Below are 18,390 nucleotides of genomic sequence, written 5' to 3'. Positions count from 1 at the left end.
TATGATCTGTATGTTTGGGAAGAAGGTGTTAACCACATTTTAGTTACCATTGACTTACTGTTGTAAAACCCCCTTCAAAAATAGAAATGTCTCAAAATATTAATGTATGTTAATTTAAAGAAAGTCAGTCATACAGTAAGTTGGAACAACATAAGGGTAACTTAACATAAGCGTAACATAAGGGAGACAATTTTACATTTTTGGGTGAGCTATTCCTCTAACATTAAATATGGTCATCTTTTAAAACAAAATCAATGAATGAAAGAAATTAAATTAAGCTACTTGTTATAATTTAGCCTTATTCTTATGGCCGTTCAACAAATGTATGCTTGTATGTTCAACAAATGTATTCTTTTTACATTTTTTTTTTTTTAGAAACATACAGACTCAAACCAAAGAAAAAGCACACGATAACAAGCAAGACCTTTCCAAGCAATATGTTGATGAAGATGATGATGATGATGATGATGATGATGATGATGATGATGATGATTACGCCATTCTCCAAGCGTCAACACTTAGTCAGCGAATGGCTAATGAAAGCTCTTCTAATCATACTACACCTCCTGCTCTTCTCTTGAGCACTGGACAATCAGCTGTGGCCCATCCACAAACCGATGTGAATGACATCTACAGTATGCCACTGGATGACCTACCCCCTCAAACAGAAGTTTCCATTTCTCCCTACGCCTGTTTCTATGGGACCCGCTACTCCGCTGCCAAAGCAGGCTGGCTGGACAAACTCTCCCCTCAAGGGTAATGACCATACAAGCCTCTGTTTGATACTTCTCACTCTTTGTTTAAACACTTTTTCTTTTAGGGTTAATTTTGCGAATGCTGTTTTAAAACACGTCAAAGTATCAATGTTAAGGAATAATCACAAAAAGTATTGTTCTAACCCCAATATTTTTATTTGTTCTGTGGAACACAAAAGGTGCACTTCATGTAGCTTTTCGCTATTCAGTGCATGGAGACCATATTGTATAACTCATGCATCACATTTCAAGTCTTCTAAAGCCACATGACAGCGGGAAGCTGTACTCTAGCTGTAAGCTGTCTGTGAAGTGCCCAATGTTCTGCTGTTGTGAAGCTGGAAGCTGTTTTAAATCCCCCATAGAGTCCCATAACATAACATAACGCAACACAACACAACACACTTTTCATATTTAACATCATTTATTGTTAATTGCTCCAGTTCTAAGAGTAGTAATGTGCTCCCTCCAACCATATGACCTGCTGCTTGACATTTCATTTATTCAAATTCAGAAAATCAAATTACGTTGGGTTGTTGTTATCTTGATCAACTTGACATCACATTTGAGTCAATTAACTCAAAGTGGCCTCATTCTGTTCATTGGCTTTCTGAAATGAATGAAAGTTTGAATATTAATATGTACATGATAACATTGTGATGAAGGCACCAGTCTATGGTTTCTCTTTCAGTTTAACTTTTTATTTCCATATATTATAACTTGGAAATGTTTTACCCAAAACCACCTTCTTGTTCAAAAGTTTGGGGACAGTAAGATAAAACACTATATTAACAATTGTATTCAGCAAAGATGCATTAAATTCAAAAGTATGTATAACTTTTACATGCGTTAGAAATTGTCAAATAACTGTCAATAAGAGGTTTCTTGAGCACCAAATCATCATATTAGAATGATTTCTGAAGGATCATATGACACTAAAAAAACTGAATTTTCAGCATTACTCCAGTCTTCACTGTATCTTTCATGAAATAAATGTAGCTAAAGACTTCTTTAAAACAAAAAACAAAAATACAAAAAAATTGGACTGGCTCCACAAACTTTTGAACAATAGTGTATGAGTCATTTGATATATTTGAAAGCTGGCTTTAACAGAGGAGGCATAAAGCTACACCATGTTACACTTTATTTTTGGTAATAGTTTTCATACATGCTAACCCCACTGTTAAAACCAGCCTTCCTGTTTTAGTTTTTTTTCTCTTTTCTTCCTCTTTGTACGACTAGTTCACACACCACAATGCCATTGTAGCCCTGGCCACAATTATTCATAATGGCCATGATAAACCTTCAACGAGAGTCATTTTTATCTTGTAACCTGAATATTGTTGTGAAAAACCTATCATATTAGTTTTGATTTTTGTCAACATTACACTTCATTTTGTACTTGTAGGAATTGCGTCTTTCAGAGAAGATGGGTGAAGCTTGAAGGAGGAAATCTCACTTACTACAACAGCGATAAGGTGACACACCCATATTTGCTAATTTTCACACATCATGGCTCTGCCATGTTGCGTTCTTGAATCAGTTTGAGTGGGGAGAGCTGTGACAACTCAGCATGTACAATCAGTCTAAAGTATCTCAGAATGTCCAAACTGCTGCAAATCCCTCTTTTAATTTCTACTTGCAGGGGGATAAAACTAAAATGATCCTCTGTAGCTGTCGACTGTCACTCACTCTTTTTGCAGATATAGGTAGTATTATCACAGTAGGACAGAAATCGCACTAGATGCAGGAAGTCATCAGTGTGAAACAGTGGGGTTGGGGACGCTCTAATAGAAAAAGAGGAGGCTTTGGGTGCACCTTTGTGTACCATGCTCTTGTCTTTCTTTAAGCCTAATCAAAAGAGAACCATCAGCCACACACTTTTTATAGGTTATATACCAATGAGTCAAAACATTATAACAGTGCCATAACTGCGCTGACCTGCAGAGGCATGGACTCTACAAGACCCCTGAAGGTGTGCTGTGGGATCTAGCAGCAGATCCTTCAAGTCCTGTAGGTTGCAGGGTGGAGCTGCCATGGATTAAACTTGTTGGTCCAGCACATCCCACAAATTGTATGCAAACATGTAAACTGGATAATAAAGTTTTTACATCTAATTATGAAATTGTTTCCAGCACTCCAATTTGTTGTTGTAATACAGGCTCTCAAGTTTTGAACTGAGTTCAGAGTGAGATTTCGGCCGTGGCGGCAGCAACGGGGGTTTGGCTGGGTACGGGGGTCTGATTTGAAAAATGACACAAATTCGTACAATTAAAATATGTATTTAATTAGTGTGTGTGTGAGTGTGAGTGTGAGTGTGAGTGTGAGTGTGAGTGTGAGTGTGAGTGTGAGTGTGAGTGTGAGTGTGAGTGTGAGTGTGAGTGTGATTGTGAGAGATCAGCCCAGGGGTTGGTGGCACCTTATCATGAGCGCTCGTGCTGAAGTGAGCTGTGGTTTACAGCAGAGATTATTTTACTCTCAAATAATCTTAGACAAGCTGCCTATGATTATTGTTTGCTATATCAGTATGGTTGTATTTTTTCCTCTCTTTATGACAACGGAAACAACTGCCACACCAATACGCCATCATTTTTAGCCATACAGATAGGCTAAGTACAAGACATAATTATAAACTGTCTACTTTTATTTGTGTACACTCAAAATAACAACAAAGGCTGTGGATCCAGGGGACTGAGCAACTCGGAGCAACTATGAATTCAGCAACTCCAAACAGTCTTTATTTCAAATATGTATTTTATTTATTAAAAGCAAAGTTTTTAATTTCAAAAGCATTTCCGAATTCAGTTAAAATAACGAAATGTAATTTTTTTTTTGCCACCATGCAAAATTTACTTAATGCTTGAATAACACACCTATGTCCCTTTTCCATTAAAAATAATGGCTAGTGCGGTGACTGGGATACATGGCATTATTTTTGGAATGAATAAGGTTAAAAAAATACAACCATAATGATAAAGCAAACAATAATAATGCGCAGCTTGTCTAAGATTATTTGAGAGAAAAAATATCTGTTGTAAACCACAGCTCACTTCAGCATGACTTTCTGTGTTCTTGCTCCTCTTCATCTGGCAGTAAACGGCTCAAATATCTCTGCTGCCGCCATGTTTCCAGCACTTGTCCCTGCCTTGATGTGGTGATTGACAGGGCGGGGTGGAGACTTGATCAGCTCAGATTGCATTTTCAATTCCACATTGAATTTTGCTACATTCATTGCAGGATATATAATCAAAATGCAATCGCAAGTATCTTAAATGGGAGTTTAAATGCAATTTAGAAAAATAACATTTAAATAATCATTTTGCTACAAAATATGTTAAAACTATTGTAGGAAATAGCAAATGTAAATTATATTATTCAATTTGAATGATCTTTTTGCTCCAAATGTTGCACACATGGTAGCCTATGGAAAATGTCAATTTAAATACTGAAATGCATTGCCATTTTGTAGTGTTGTAGTACTCGAGATCGGTCTTTTTAAAGGTCGACCGCATTTTTACTCGGTCTCATCTCGGTCTCGGGCGAAGATGACTCGGGATTTTGTATCAAGACCGGTCAAGACCACACTGAGGACATATAAAGAGCAGAGAACTCCACCCCGCGCGCACTCTCTCTGTCTTCAAAATAAGCACCTTCTTAGCTCTCTCTCATATTTCACATATTAATCAAAATCAAAAGTTCAGAAGACCGAATCCATGTTGAACGTTGCACATTTGGACAACTGTTTTGAATTACCCCTCGGTGTGAATTGTGCTAAAAAAACATTGATCTTCTCTGACCAGCTAAACAGCTGACATAAATCATACATTAAATAAACAGGAAACAAATTCTATCCAGTTATGAAGTGTTTTATGTGTGACAAACCTTCCGCGATGTTCTAACCATAGACAGTAAAAGAAATGGACAGAGCTATCCCATTGACTTCTACGGCGTTAAGTGATGTCAGTAAAGGAGCACTCACTTCCTGATGGCTGAGCGAACTATCTCAGGCTCAGACTGAGCTTGACGACGTAGATGTGACGTGAGCCTCCTGTCTGACAGCTGTAGGTCTTCTAGTAGTTGTGGAAAGTGAAATCTGAATCCCGTTGTTTAAATATTTTCTCCCGTTGCTTTTGGCTCACTATGGGCTTCTCTCCATTCTTCCCCCTTGACTTTATCAGACTTTATGTCTCCACGTCCCCCCGACTGTCTCATAGACAGTAAAAGATTGCCTGCGAGCGTCTCCTCCTGTCTATACGGTAATTTCTCAACTGTGCGACAGAGTCGCGTTGGTTATGACGCAATCGTTAGCCTATTTTTACAAAAACAGCTTCTGCGGGGCGATAGTGTAAGATACAAGGTAACGGAGCCTTTTATGCATTGTTGTGTTTCTTTAGAAATAAACAATGGACAAATGGAGTCTTTAAACGCCTCTGATGTAAAGTTATTCACTGTCAAAGTGACTCAAAAATGAATGGGAGTCAATGGGATGCTAACAGCAGGTGATGGCTTGGTTAGCAATGGCCGCCCCTGGAACGCTTTCCGAGTGCTAGATTACCCCCTTGGTTCTAACCATAGATATCCATAATAAGGGCCTTTATTATGGATATCTATGGTTCTAACTGCCGGGATTCACACACAACGGGTCCGCTAATGTCCGATTCTCAACCAAATGACTCATTTGAACCGAATCATTTTAACGATGGTAATAAGAACTGATCTGTTCAACACTGAACTGAACGAATCAGTTCAATCATTTACTCAGAACACCTCAGAAACGAGAACACAAGTGTGCTTACCCAATTTAGCAAGAGTGGAGAGTAAGATTTATTAGTTTTAACTATCCACAGTATTTCAGCTTATGTATGTTGAATGTGTAGTAAAATAAATAGTCTAAAATCATTTAGTTTAGACTGGAGTGAGGTGAAAACAGAACAAAGTTGTTTGTCAGCTAGCTGATCATTTTATTAAATTGATTATGGCAGAAAATTTGGCTATTTGTTAACTGTTAATGCCATTTCTAATATTGATATAATTATATACCAAAACAATTCAACCTGTTGGAACAAAAGAAACATCAACATCAAGAAGCAAAAATTACTGTTTCGTTGCATTTTTTAAATATATTGTCAGTATTAGCCTACGCTTGCAGATCACGTGTATAGGCTACTTTTTACTGTGTGTGTGTGTGTGTGTGTGTGTGTGTGTGTGTGTGACCTGGTAATCCCCACGTTATGGGGACAAAATGTCCCCACAAAGATGGCAATATCCGAAATCCTTGTGGGGACATTTTTAGGTCCCCATGAGGAAACCATCTTATAAATTGCACAGAAGGAGTTTTTTTGAGAAAGTAAAAATGCAGAATGTCTCCTGTGATGGGTAGGTTTAGGGGCAGGGGCAGTGTAGGGGGATAGGATGTACAGTTTGTACAGTATGAAATCCATTACGCCTATGGAAAGTCCCCATAAAACATGGAAACACGACATGTGCATGCGTGCGTGTGTGTGTGTGTGTGTGTGTGTGTGTGTGTGTGTGTGTGTGTGTGTGAGCAGGTCTGTCAGCCACCACCAAAGACCATTTTTGACCCAGGAAATACCCTGCACATGTGAGATATTTGTTAAATCAAACTGTAGTTAATCAAAATAAAATGGAGGTACAGGGTTTCTTTTGCTTGCTGTTGCACAATAAAGCTGCACATTAACATTTTCAAATTGTAAATGAAAAATATGTACATATTTAAAATAATTTGCTTAAGCAGCATACTCATGCATATCTGTATGATACATATTCCACCTCCTGTTATTCACATTCATTTAAGACATAATGGACTGTGTCTGAGATTAATATCTCATCGAGATTAGCATTTTTAGGGAACTTTGAGTTTTAAAATGGGCGCGAGGGCTTTTCACAAAACAAATGCGCCCTCTGTCAGTGTCAGTTTGGTGTTTCTGTCCACCATAGACCGTAAACAATATGGACACGTCGTCTTCAGTGCCTCCCATTGACGAAAAGTTAAGTGTTATTTGCTTATAGAAGAAAAAGATTAATTCCCACAAAACTGCAATGCCTTTTGATTATTTGATCAAAACTTCTCTCATGGTACACTCATACACCCACACATACGAGAGAAGTGCCAATCATATGCATATTCCACCTTTTATCATAAGTGTGGGGACTTGCACTGGTCTTGGTCTTGGTGGTGGCAAAATCAAACCTGCAGCCATGAGGCTATGCTATGATTAGTGATAAGTTAGGCCTTTGAGCAGTTTGTAGTGTGTTTATGTTTGGTTGCTGGATGGTTGCTTACTTGCTTCCTTCTATATATGAATAGAGCAAAAGTTAGCAATTTTCTTAACAGTGCTTAAGAAAACTAAGGAAAGTTTCAACGAAATTTTCCTCTAACTGATTGTCCTTAGCGGACACGTTCTCTCCCTTGTCTCTCTTCTCTGATTGAAATGGTTAATCTCAATCACTGCTCACTTCTTGACATCACATAATGATGTCATCAATCAGATACCTCCTTAAGCGTGGGAGAGAGGCAAGCACAACACTCCCACTGGTTTTCTGTAGGACCCTCAGGGGATGGAGCAGCATGGTCTTGCCCCAAACTTACCTGTGTTTCATCAACCTTGCGACCAGGTCTGCGACATTAGGGGATCCAAGTAACGCTTTCACAGACTTTTAGCATTTATGTGCGAGTAAAAGAGGTTTAGAGTGTCACATGTCGGTAGGCAGGGTGTGTAGAGATGTTTGGGTTGGGATCAGTTACCTCTTATCTGAAGTACAGCTGTGTTAAAAACCCAGAAAATCTCAAAAGTCCTCTGGGAGTGCCAGTGAAAAGCTTTCTCACCACCCACCCTCTTGTTTTGATGGTTGTAGTCCTCCAGCTTAGGGCAGAAGTGAGCTTCCCATGACCTGCAACTTATACACTACTGGTCAAAAGTTGCATGGGAATAATTAAGAATGGTAATAGTTGATGTTTTTTTAAGAAGTCTCTTGCTCACCAAGCCTTTATTTGATCAAATACACAGTAAAAACTGCAATGTTGTAAAATGCTATTACATTTAAAATAATATATATATATATATATATATATATATATATATATATATATATATATATATATATATATATATATATATATATATATATATATATATATATATATATATATATATATATATATACATATATATAAACTGAAAATAAAAATGTTGATTTTTCTCCTTAATTTAAAAAGAAAAAAGTTAAATATTTAAGAATATTTTTTATTTAAATGTTAAACTGTCATGCTCACAGCAATGTACTTAATACAAACTACCATTGAAAAGTTTGTATTAAGTAAATTTTTCTAGAGAAATGAATACTTTTATTCAACATGGACATTAAATTGGTCAAAGTGAGAGTAAAGACACTTATAAAGTTATAACTACTTTCAACTTAATAACCAGGACCAGTAAGTATTTGAGTATCAAATCATATTATAAATTACATTTTAAATATATTAAAACAGAAAACAGTTATTTTAAATGATAATATTTTACAATAGCACTCCTTTTACTCTATTTTTAGTCAGATAAATGCAGCCTTGGTGTGCACAAGAGAATTCTTTCAGATGCATGAAAAAAATCTTTATTGTTCCAGTTTTGACAGATAGTGAATGACAGCAGTTGTTTTAGAATAATACATTCAGGTGTGTGTTTTTGTAAAAATAAAATAAAATGCAAATGCATTATATTGATTTTTGCTCCACACAATACATTTAAGTCAGCTTACACACTTTCCTGACTTGCATTAGCGCACCTCTGCCAGGTGGTGTCCCCATGGCTCCGCTGCAGAACTAATCCAGCCCTAGTGAAAACAAAAGCTAATGGTTTTACAGCACTCTGTGGGTTTCTGATCCAATGCAGACTTCATCAGTCTCTTCAACTCTATTGCATATTCAGATGTATGTATTCTTAATCATCAAAGTGCATGTATAGAACAACCTGCTGTGAGCATGACATGTCATCACAGATGTGCACAAGCCATACAAATGCATCCTGCTATAAACTTTGTGCACCATACGTCTTAGTTATATGTGTGTTTGTATAAGCACACACCTACTTAAACCGTCTCTAAACTCTTAATGGATGCGCTTGCATTTGCACATGTACACTTCAAGCCCCCTTCATCAAGACCCTGAAAATCGTAATTATAATGAATAATTAACGCCAGCTTAGAGAGCGCCTCATTACTGCCACTTAGCTTCCTATAAACATGCACACCTCTTCACTTTTATCCCCCTTTACTCTCTTCCGCTGCTGTCCAGATTTTAGACTCATTAAAATGCCAGAAAGTTCGTGGGCATAACATGGCTGCGGAGGGAAGGATGCAAAACTGGAGAGAAAGCGTGAGCGTGGAGTGAAATCCCAGGGAGAGGTGATGACTGCCCCCTACCATAATTAGGGTTAGCGGCAGCCATCGTTGTTAACATGCTGCCTTAATTTGAGAAGATGGCGCTCTCTCTGACCCCACTTTCGCTCTCTTTCTCTCTTTGTGAGCTTCTCTTCCTTGATCCCTTGATTCTTCACTCATTCTCTCTCTATCAAGCAATCCCCAAGCTATCATATCCCTCTCTCTTTCTCATTCTCTGCTTTCTAGCTTTCTCTCCCTCATCTGCTCTTTTCCTGTCTATCTTTGGCATTACTTCTTCCATTTGTGCTAGCTGAGGAGGGGGGTCCCTCACTAAATCTTCTCTTCTATTTCTGGATGGACGAGTTCTAGAAATAGTGCAAGGTCATCATAATAATTAACAGCCAACTGAAATGGACAAATGAATCTTTCTTTCATTTTTTCCTCTGTCTCACTCTCTTCTCTTGCCTTTTTCCTTTGTCTATGTAGCTCACTCTAGCTCTGTTCCTAAACCCAGTGAACTACTTCACTTCCTACTGTCTACATAGGCAGCTCTCTTCCAAGGCATCTTACTTAAACCGAATGTTTTGGAACGACCTAAATAGGCAGCAGCTTGTGTGTTGTGCAAATGGCGCTCTATAAGACTCGACTAAACTAATTTCAATAAAAGCGAACATTGTACTTCATCATAAATATACATAATACATGCAAATTCTGTTAAAAATGGTTTTGTCATAATTTATTTATTGATTACACCATTACATTATTTTATACTTTCTGTATTTAATGAATAATATATTTATAGTATTATGTTATATTGTATACAGTACATGCAAAATTTGGGGTCAGTACGATAAACAAAGAAAGAAATTTATACTTTTATTCAGCAAGAATGCAGTATTTGATTGAAAGTGATTTTAATCAAAAAAAAAAAAATCTGAAATGTATCCCAATATTCACAAATATTAAAAAGCATGTTTGTTTTCAAAATATATTATTATTAGCATTTTAGAATGTTTTCTAAAGCATCATCTGACACTGAATACTAGTGTAATGATGCTGAAAATCCAGCTTTACCGTCACGGAATAAATTACATTTGAAAATGTATTTCAAATGCAAAAAAGGAGAAATCATATTTACCAACCCCAGTGTACCTTGAATTTATTTTGCTGAGCTCATCACAGTGTGTTCTGGGATGGCCTTCTTCACAAAAAGATGTATGCAACGTTACTTTAGTATTCGGCTAAAACAAGGTTGCTCAATGAAGATGTCTGCCTTTTAGAGAAGACTTGTCACCTATGTTGCCTCGGAGTATGCAGCTCACTAGGTTTGGAGCAGAGCTCTGTCTCCCTCTCATTCTCTCTCTTCATTTTCAGTTCCACACTATTTGCCCTTTTCTATCCATCACAGTCTGCTGTTTTAGAGCGACTGGAGTACTGTGTATGAGTTCTGTAGACTAAAGGAGGTCTCACAGAGCTCTACTGCTGCTTTGGTGGCTTATGTTGGTTTGAAGCACACAGAGAGACCAAACACTCCTTTCTCTAAACAACTAGCTCTGTTTCCCTCATCTCTCCCCACAAAACATCAGACTATAAATACTGGAGTGCCAAGCCTGTTAGCTGGGGACTGGTATTAGGAATCAGGCCTGCTTGAGTGTGTGAGTGTGTGCTTGACTCAATCCCTATTTTTTCTTCTTTAAAAAAGAAAAGAAAAAAAAGAAAACGGATGCATTATGGCTGGATTGAGCTTTGTTGGAAACAGTGGATGAAAGTGATGTTCAAATGTTTGTACACTTCCAGTCAAAAGTGTTGATGCATCTACTCATTCATTTTCATTGCTTTTTAAAATCATTAGTGAAATTGTCAATTATAAAATAACACAAAATGAAGTATGGGAATGCTCTGTGTGTGTGTGTGTGTATTCATGAGGTGACTAATGAAATGTTCTTTAAGCAGAAGGGCTTATCTTTCGATTCTGATTCAGTGCATCCAAACATGTTTTTTTTGGTCTTTTTGTTGTGTTTTGTTTTGTTTATTTCGGTCTTTGACTTGTTTTGGGGTTTTAGTTTAAGTTTTGTTTTTGGGTTTAGTTTAGTTTAGTTCTGTCTTTGGCTTGTTTTGGGGTTTTAGTTTAAGTTTTGTTTTTGGGTTTAGTTTTGTTTAGTTCTGTCTTTGGCTTGTTTTGGGGTTTTAGTTTAAGTTTTGTTTTTGGGTTTAGTTTAGTTTAGTTCTGTCTTTGGCTTGTTTTGGGGTTTTAGTTTAAGTTTTGTTTTTGGGTTTAGTTTAGTTCTGTCTTTGGCTTGTTTTGGGGTTTTAGTTTAAGTTTTGTTTTTGGGTTTAGTTTAGTTCTGTCTTTGGCTTGTTTTGGGGTTTTAGTTTAAGTTTTGTTTTTGGGTTTAGTTTAGTTCTGTCTTTGGCTTGTTTTGGGGTTTTAGTTTAAGTTTTGTTTTTGGGTTTAGTTTAGTTCTGTCTTTGGCTTGTTTTGGGGTTTTAGTTTAAGTTTTGTTTTTGGGTTTAGTTTTGTTTAGTTCTGTCTTTGGCTTGTTTTGGGGTTTTAGTTTAAGTTTTGTTTTTGGGTTTAGTTTAGTTTAGTTCTGTCTTTGGCTTGTTTTGGGGTTTTAGTTTAAGTTTTGTTTTTGGGTTTAGTTTAGTTTAGTTCTGTCTTTGGCTTGTTTTGGGGTTTTAGTTTAAGTTTTGTTTTTGGGTTTAGTTTAGTTCTGTCTTTGGCTTGTTTTGGGGTTTTAGTTTAAGTTTTGTTTTTGTGTTTAGTTTTGTTTAGTTCTGTCTTTGGCTTTTTTGGGGTTTTTAGTTCAAGTTTTGTTTTTGTGTTTAGTTTTGTTTAGTTCTGTCTTTGGCTTTTTTGGGGTTTTTAGTTCAAGTTTTGTTTTTGTGTTTAGTTTTGTTTAGTTCTGTCTTTGGCTTTTTTGGGGGTTTTAGTTTAAGTTTTGTTTTTGTGTTTAGTTTTGTTTAGTTCTGTCTTTGGCTTTTTTGGGGTTTTTAGTTCAAGTTTTGTTTTTGGGTTTAGTTTTGTTTAGTTCTGTCTTTGGCTTTTTGGTTTTTTTTTAGTTCAAGTTTTGTTTTTGTGTTTAGTTTTGTTTAGTTCTGTCTTTGGCTTTTTTGGGGGTTTTAGTTTAAGTTTTGTTTTTGTGTTTAGTTTTGTTTAGTTCTGTCTTTGGCTTTTTTGGGGTTTTTAGTTCAAGTTTTGTTTTTGGGTTTAGTTTTGTTTAGTTCTGTCTTTGGCTTGTTTTGGGGTTTTAGTTTAAGTTTTGTTTTTGGGTTTAGTTTAGTTCTGTCTTTGGCTTGTTTTGGGGTTTTAGTTTAAGTTTTGTTTTTGTGTTTAGTTTTGTTTAGTTCTGTCTTTGGCTTTTTGTTTTTTTTTAGTTCAAGTTTTGTTTTTGTGTTTAGTTTTGTTTAGTTCTGTCTTTGGCTTTTTTGGGGGTTTTAGTTCAAGTTTTGTTTTTGGGTTTTAATTTTGTTTTTGGGTTTAGTTTTGTTTAGTTCTGTCTTTGGCTTTTTGGGGGTTTTAGTTTTGTTTTTGGGTTTAGTTTTATTTTATTTTATTTTTTTATGTTTTGGGGATTTGTTTTGTCTTTGTTTTGGGGTTTTAGTTTTGTTTCTTTCTGTTGTTTGATTATCATTTATAAGATGGTGAGAAACAAGCATTTTTGACTGGTAGTTTATCTGAACATATGCACTTTGCAAGTATTTATGAGTATTTTTTCTGTCTCACTTATTCCTTGCAGGAGATGTACTCGAAGGGCCTGATACCTATTTCCGCAGTTAAGCAAGTTCGCGCTCTGGGTGAAAATAAGTTTGAGGTAGTCACCTCTGTAAGAACCTTTGTATTTCGGGCAGAGAAAGAAGGTGAGGCTCTTTGCTTTTCTGTCCATTTCACGTTTCAACCCCCCTTTACTAAACCTTTTTAAACCAATTCACTCACACTTTTAATCTTTTATCATCTTTAACTCATATTTTTATCGTTTTACCATCTCTGCTATAAGATGCTTTGAGTAGATCTTTAACAGCACACTGAATCAGAGAGAGAGTGAAAGTGAGAGAGAGAAGCCAGACTCAAGGAAAATCTGAAACAACCGAGATGATGATTATTTATAGCTTTATATTTAATATACAGTGAGTTGGTACATATTGTTGCCACGTCATTGCCTGCATATTTTATGCAATATTTTTCTTAATATTAATTACTAAGCTGCAATAAATCCTGATTTAAAGACAGTAAAAATGGCTCGATTATGGTTTATAATGGAGATCACTATATCATATATGTCAGCACTGTTTCTGAAATCCCTGATTGTATACTTGAGTTTTCTTAAGAGAACATAAAAAAGGGGGAGATGGGTTAGGGGTGCGAGGCCTGGTTGTGCTATGTTATTCGTAGGGGTAAGAATCACAGGGTACCTTACGATATGATACACAATACATGGCTCAGTGATATGCTAATATCACGGTACAGCCATTTTGCAGCTATATATCAATATATTGCTAGAAAACCCTATAATGGTACATGACAAGATCTGTCTATGAACTATGAAACAAAATGCTGGTAAAGATAAAGTGCTGGTTTGCACTTTGGACGTGGCTGGAGCATCTATTATTTTACTCGCACTGCTGTCCGCTATCTTATTAAAAACCTCTTTTTCTTAGGCTAGTTAATGTATGTTTATGCTTTCCTTATTCACGTGTTAAGCGAAGCACCACCTTGATGAGCCATGAAGTAGCAATGCTGGGAGCAGGGAAATCTATTTAGATTGCCTTATTTTATTAATTTGAAATATTGATATTTGGTGCCAGCGTACTGATTATCGCATTGCATGGAGAAGGACAACGATATATATTGCCCTATTGATATTTTGTCCACCCTAGTTAGTAGTGTGTTAAAAAAATATGCGGTTTTGGTAATGTGTGTGACATGTCCATTACCATAACCGGTAAACACGCTAGAAGTGATTGACCAATCGTAACAGGGCTTCATCGAGACCGGAGCTAAACAGAGCATTTCAGACTAGATAAGGGCTTCAAAATTGTAAAATATGTGAAAAATAATGTGTTTTCGGAACGGTCAAGAATTAAAACCTATTCTTGTCTCCAAAAACATTTTAAGACTTTGTACATAATATGGCCTCTTTTAAACTAGGCTTAATGTCATTGCATTTAACTTTCAATCATTTTTGTGCCATAAATCTCCAAATATATACAGTATCTGTACACCTAAGCATGTCATATGATTTGTCATTATATATAAATGGAGCAACTTGCCTTTTTTAATGCCATTCAGACTGGTGAGATTATTTAGCTTTTTAAGACACTTTGCAGTAAAAGAAGCAGTGCAAGGGTGAGGGGTTCACCATGAGCCAATCAATTACCATGTTATTGACACAGCCTTTTGCTTTCCCCACCGCAATTACTGTGGTAAATCTGTGGCTAATAGCACTGCTGTGTGCCATAGTGTCCAAGAATATCAGCAAATAATGGTCTCCTCAGTACCCCCATTCTCCCTAGCTCTTGTGTAATGACCTCTGACCCACTGTAAGTGAATTACTCTGAGGGAAGACAGTTTAGGCATGCATTTAACTGTACTTTCCACCATAAGAAGAATTCAGAGACCGAGAGAGAGCACTGGTCCGATCTGCTCATGCATCTTTAAACAGCTTTATAGCAGTCTGAAAGAGTCATCAATCTTAAGATAAACACGAGAGGAGGAGAGAGAGAATGAGTGAGTGAATGAAGGAGCTGGAAGTGGGTGGTCATGGGATGAGCACAAAAGATAAGAATGAGAATTAGTGTTAGAGATCGAGCACACTGGGAATCATTTAGATGCACGTGTGTGTGTGTGTGTGTGTGTGTGTGTGTGTGTGTGTGTGTATGAGAGAGAAAACATTCATGACTGTGTACTCTTTCTTGGGCAGTCTTCAGTCGTGATAGGTTTCTTCTTTCAGAGATGGGGGTGTAATATTTTGTTAATAACGATGTTTTCCTAGAGAAAGGAAAATAATATTTTCACAGCAACCAATTTTCAAGGTTTCAGACTTTATAGTGCAATTTGTAACTGTCTGTGAGGGTGTGTTGAAGCCATGGTCACTTTCAGTGATAACTAGGGCTGTAAAATGAAACACTATTTGTTTAACGTAGTTCGTGTTTATTCGGAAAGTCTTTGCTCATGGTGGCTCGTGGGTGTTCAACTCTCCTATCAAGTTGTTTTGATCCAGTTATCTGAAACCAAATCTTCAGAACACAAATGAAGATATTTTTGTTGAAATCCAATGGCTCAGAAAGGCCTCCATTGGCAGCAATGACATTTCATCTCTCAAGACCCATAAAAGGTACTTTTATCAGTAAAAAGTCCACCTCATTACTGTGGTTCTACAATAGTTTTATAAAGTAACGAGAGTGGTGTTTGTGTGAGGAAAAAAAGTTCATTCAAAATGCCACGATGCATGCGCGAGAATATTAATAAAGTGATAGTGACGATACAGTAATGTAGTTATATGACTTCACATTTTTAGAATTTAACAGCTTAGATGTGTTAATTTCCTCACTTCCGGGTCATTCCATGTGTCAGAACGCCTGCTCTAAGTCATATTCTCGCACATGCGTCGCAGTGCTTCATTCTTAACTGAGCTCGACACAGTTTTGAAAGCTGAATGAAGAACGACTGACACGCAGAGGAGGAAAGCATTGACGTGAACTTGAATTGAATGACCTAAATATATCTGTACCTCACATTAAACTATGGAATGGCTTCAGAACACTTAATATAGTGCACGGAGCTTTGATGCTTTATAATGTTTTTGTGCTTTTTGTGGGGCACTGGGGCTTAACAATAACACAGAAAATGATACGCACAGTATCAGATTCAGATAGGAGATGGGAGCCGATACTGACACTGAGTAGCGGATCGGTGCATCCCTACTTTCAACAGGACTCTCAGTGGGTGCGTCAGTGAGTGGGGAGAACCTGTTTGATGTTCTAATCCGAATGGAAGAGCGGTGTTTTGATCAGCGACATTGCCATCTCACAGTCACCTAGTTGCCCGGCTGCTCGAGCTCAGCTGCCAGAACCAAAACATGTACAAGATTCACTAAGCTAGTCGCATCCAAAGCAATGCCTAAAGATCTTACATTCTCACTATCCTCAATTAAAGTTTGGATGCGTGTCTCTAATTCTGAAATCTTCTCCGTCAGCCTGACTATCTCCCTACATTAATCACGGGCATATACAGAGAAAGCTATGCTAAACATGTTACAGGCAGTGCAAGTGACAATAACAGGAGAAGATGGCATGGTTACCATGTTTGTTGACTAATCCAGCTCACCAGAGTTGTCTGATGGACTCGTAAAAAGGCGCGAAAGAGAAAAACAGAAGACCCAGATGCACGGATGGCAGCCTAACAGGCTAGTGAAATGCTTGTTCATATAGTGATGATGATTTAGATTAAAAGCTAGCGATGTCAGATTTAATGTGATTCAAAAATATATTCTACACTACTGTTTACAGGCCCGTTGCAAGGGGGCCGTGAGGCCCTGTGCGAATGTGATGTGCAAGGCCCAAGGGTAGCTACATTAAAGGGGGTCTATATTGACAAACAATTTGCTGCTTATGTGGATTTTTACAAATAAAATAAAAAATCGTATATTCAGTTTGACAGCATTGGGTTGAAGAAGTTAAACTGTAATTAAACTACGCAGTGAGCACATTTTGACGCTTAAATTGTTCAATGAATGGGTCAAACGTGTTTGCACATCGGCCTGAGTACACTTGAATTAGTTTGGACTGCTCTCTCAGTAGCTGCGTTTCCATTAAAGATTTGCACGAAACCTTTGTGATATTTTGGCTTCTAAATGTCGATTAAAAAACTATTACGAAATGGCCGCGTTTCCATTAATCGTTGTTATGCATCTAAAACGTTGTTTCTAAAAAGTCATTCCAAAAAGTATGCAACATATGTTGGTAAGTTTATGCAGCTACATTCCAGCACTGCAATAGTCATTATTTCTAATTGAAGGATAGGCATGTTATCCACGCATTAATTCAAATTAAAAGAACAAAATGTTTGAATTTGCATAGTGGTAACTCAAAGTTTTTTTTTCTTTTTTTGCGTTATTTTGACTTTGAATTTCGTTCGGTGGAAATGTGAACTGAATTTAAAAAATGCTTTTAAAATGATAAACTTTGTGTTTAATTAACAAAATACATTTTTGAAATGAAGACATTGTGTTTGGAGTGAGTGCATGCTAAATAATTTGTTTTCTGAATCAAAGACCTTCAATATCTTGCACATGTATGGCTAAAAATATCTATTGTATTGTGATTTATATCTGCTGACATAAAGGACAATGTCCATCAGAATGCGCCGGCGACTTCATTGGTCATGGGTTAAAGAAAACGTAGCCTATATAATTAGGCTATGTTTAAATATTAGACTATATAAAAAAACATAAAAATAAAAAAGCAGCATGAGGAAGATTCAGACATATGCTGACACTCAGAGTCCAGACATTTGCGCATTTTATGTATTCATATGCACGTTTCATTTTCAATGAGTGCAGATTTCTAGTGTAGCCAATTTAGTTTAACTTCTTAGGCAGTCTAATATATATGGTTTCAGAGGCAGCCAAAATCAAAATTTGAATGGCCCGAATAAATCTCTCTCCACGGGCCTGACGTGAGTGACTCACACAAAGAAAAATATCGCAAGTTAGCCTACAACATAATAAAATTTGAACAAGTAGAATAATACAGCATCATGGTACACATTTTTATCTATGTCTATGACTTTAACTATTATATTTTAAAGGACAAAAATTAACACTTTAACTATTGTCTGTTTACATCAAGTCAGCTGTCACTTTACTTTGCGCGAGGTCCTGTGCAGTCGCACACTTGGCACAGCCCTTGTGATGGTACTGACTGTTTAACAGTTGGGGTTGGTAAGATTTATTTAATGCTTTTGAAATAACTCTTTAATTCTCCCCAAGACTGCATTTATTTGAATATATAAATGAGTACTTTCAATCATTTAAAAATATACTGAATTAATATTCCTTTTTATTTTTTTTACAAATGTTTTTACATTTTTAATAGAAACAACATAAAGAAAGTAAAAACTTGTTTAATGCCATGTTTTTATGAATGAAGGCTAGTGTTACGCTGCCACTGATACTAATGCAATTTTAAACATTAACAGAAACGTTACTGAAAAAAACTCTACACTCTACAACTCTACTCTTTT

General features: G+C 36.7%; 1 protein-coding gene across 1 annotated transcript in view; it reads left to right on the top strand.

Moving 5' to 3' along the window:
• Positions 1-18,390, top strand: part of arap2 (ArfGAP with RhoGAP domain, ankyrin repeat and PH domain 2) — a 156,262-nt gene that overhangs the window by 44,110 nt on the left and 93,762 nt on the right. Inside the window, exons 6-8 of the mRNA XM_067437348.1 lie at positions 376-756; positions 2,161-2,230; positions 12,887-13,007. Coding sequence (XP_067293449.1) covers positions 376-756; positions 2,161-2,230; positions 12,887-13,007 — 572 coding nt within the window. The remainder of the gene's footprint in view (positions 1-375; positions 757-2,160; positions 2,231-12,886; positions 13,008-18,390) is intronic.

The sequence above is a fragment of the Pseudorasbora parva genome, chromosome 1, assembly GCF_024679245.1.
Source record: "Pseudorasbora parva isolate DD20220531a chromosome 1, ASM2467924v1, whole genome shotgun sequence".
NCBI classification, from domain to species: Eukaryota; Metazoa; Chordata; class Actinopteri; order Cypriniformes; family Gobionidae; genus Pseudorasbora; species Pseudorasbora parva.
This window is presented reverse-complemented; position numbering and strand designations above follow the sequence as displayed.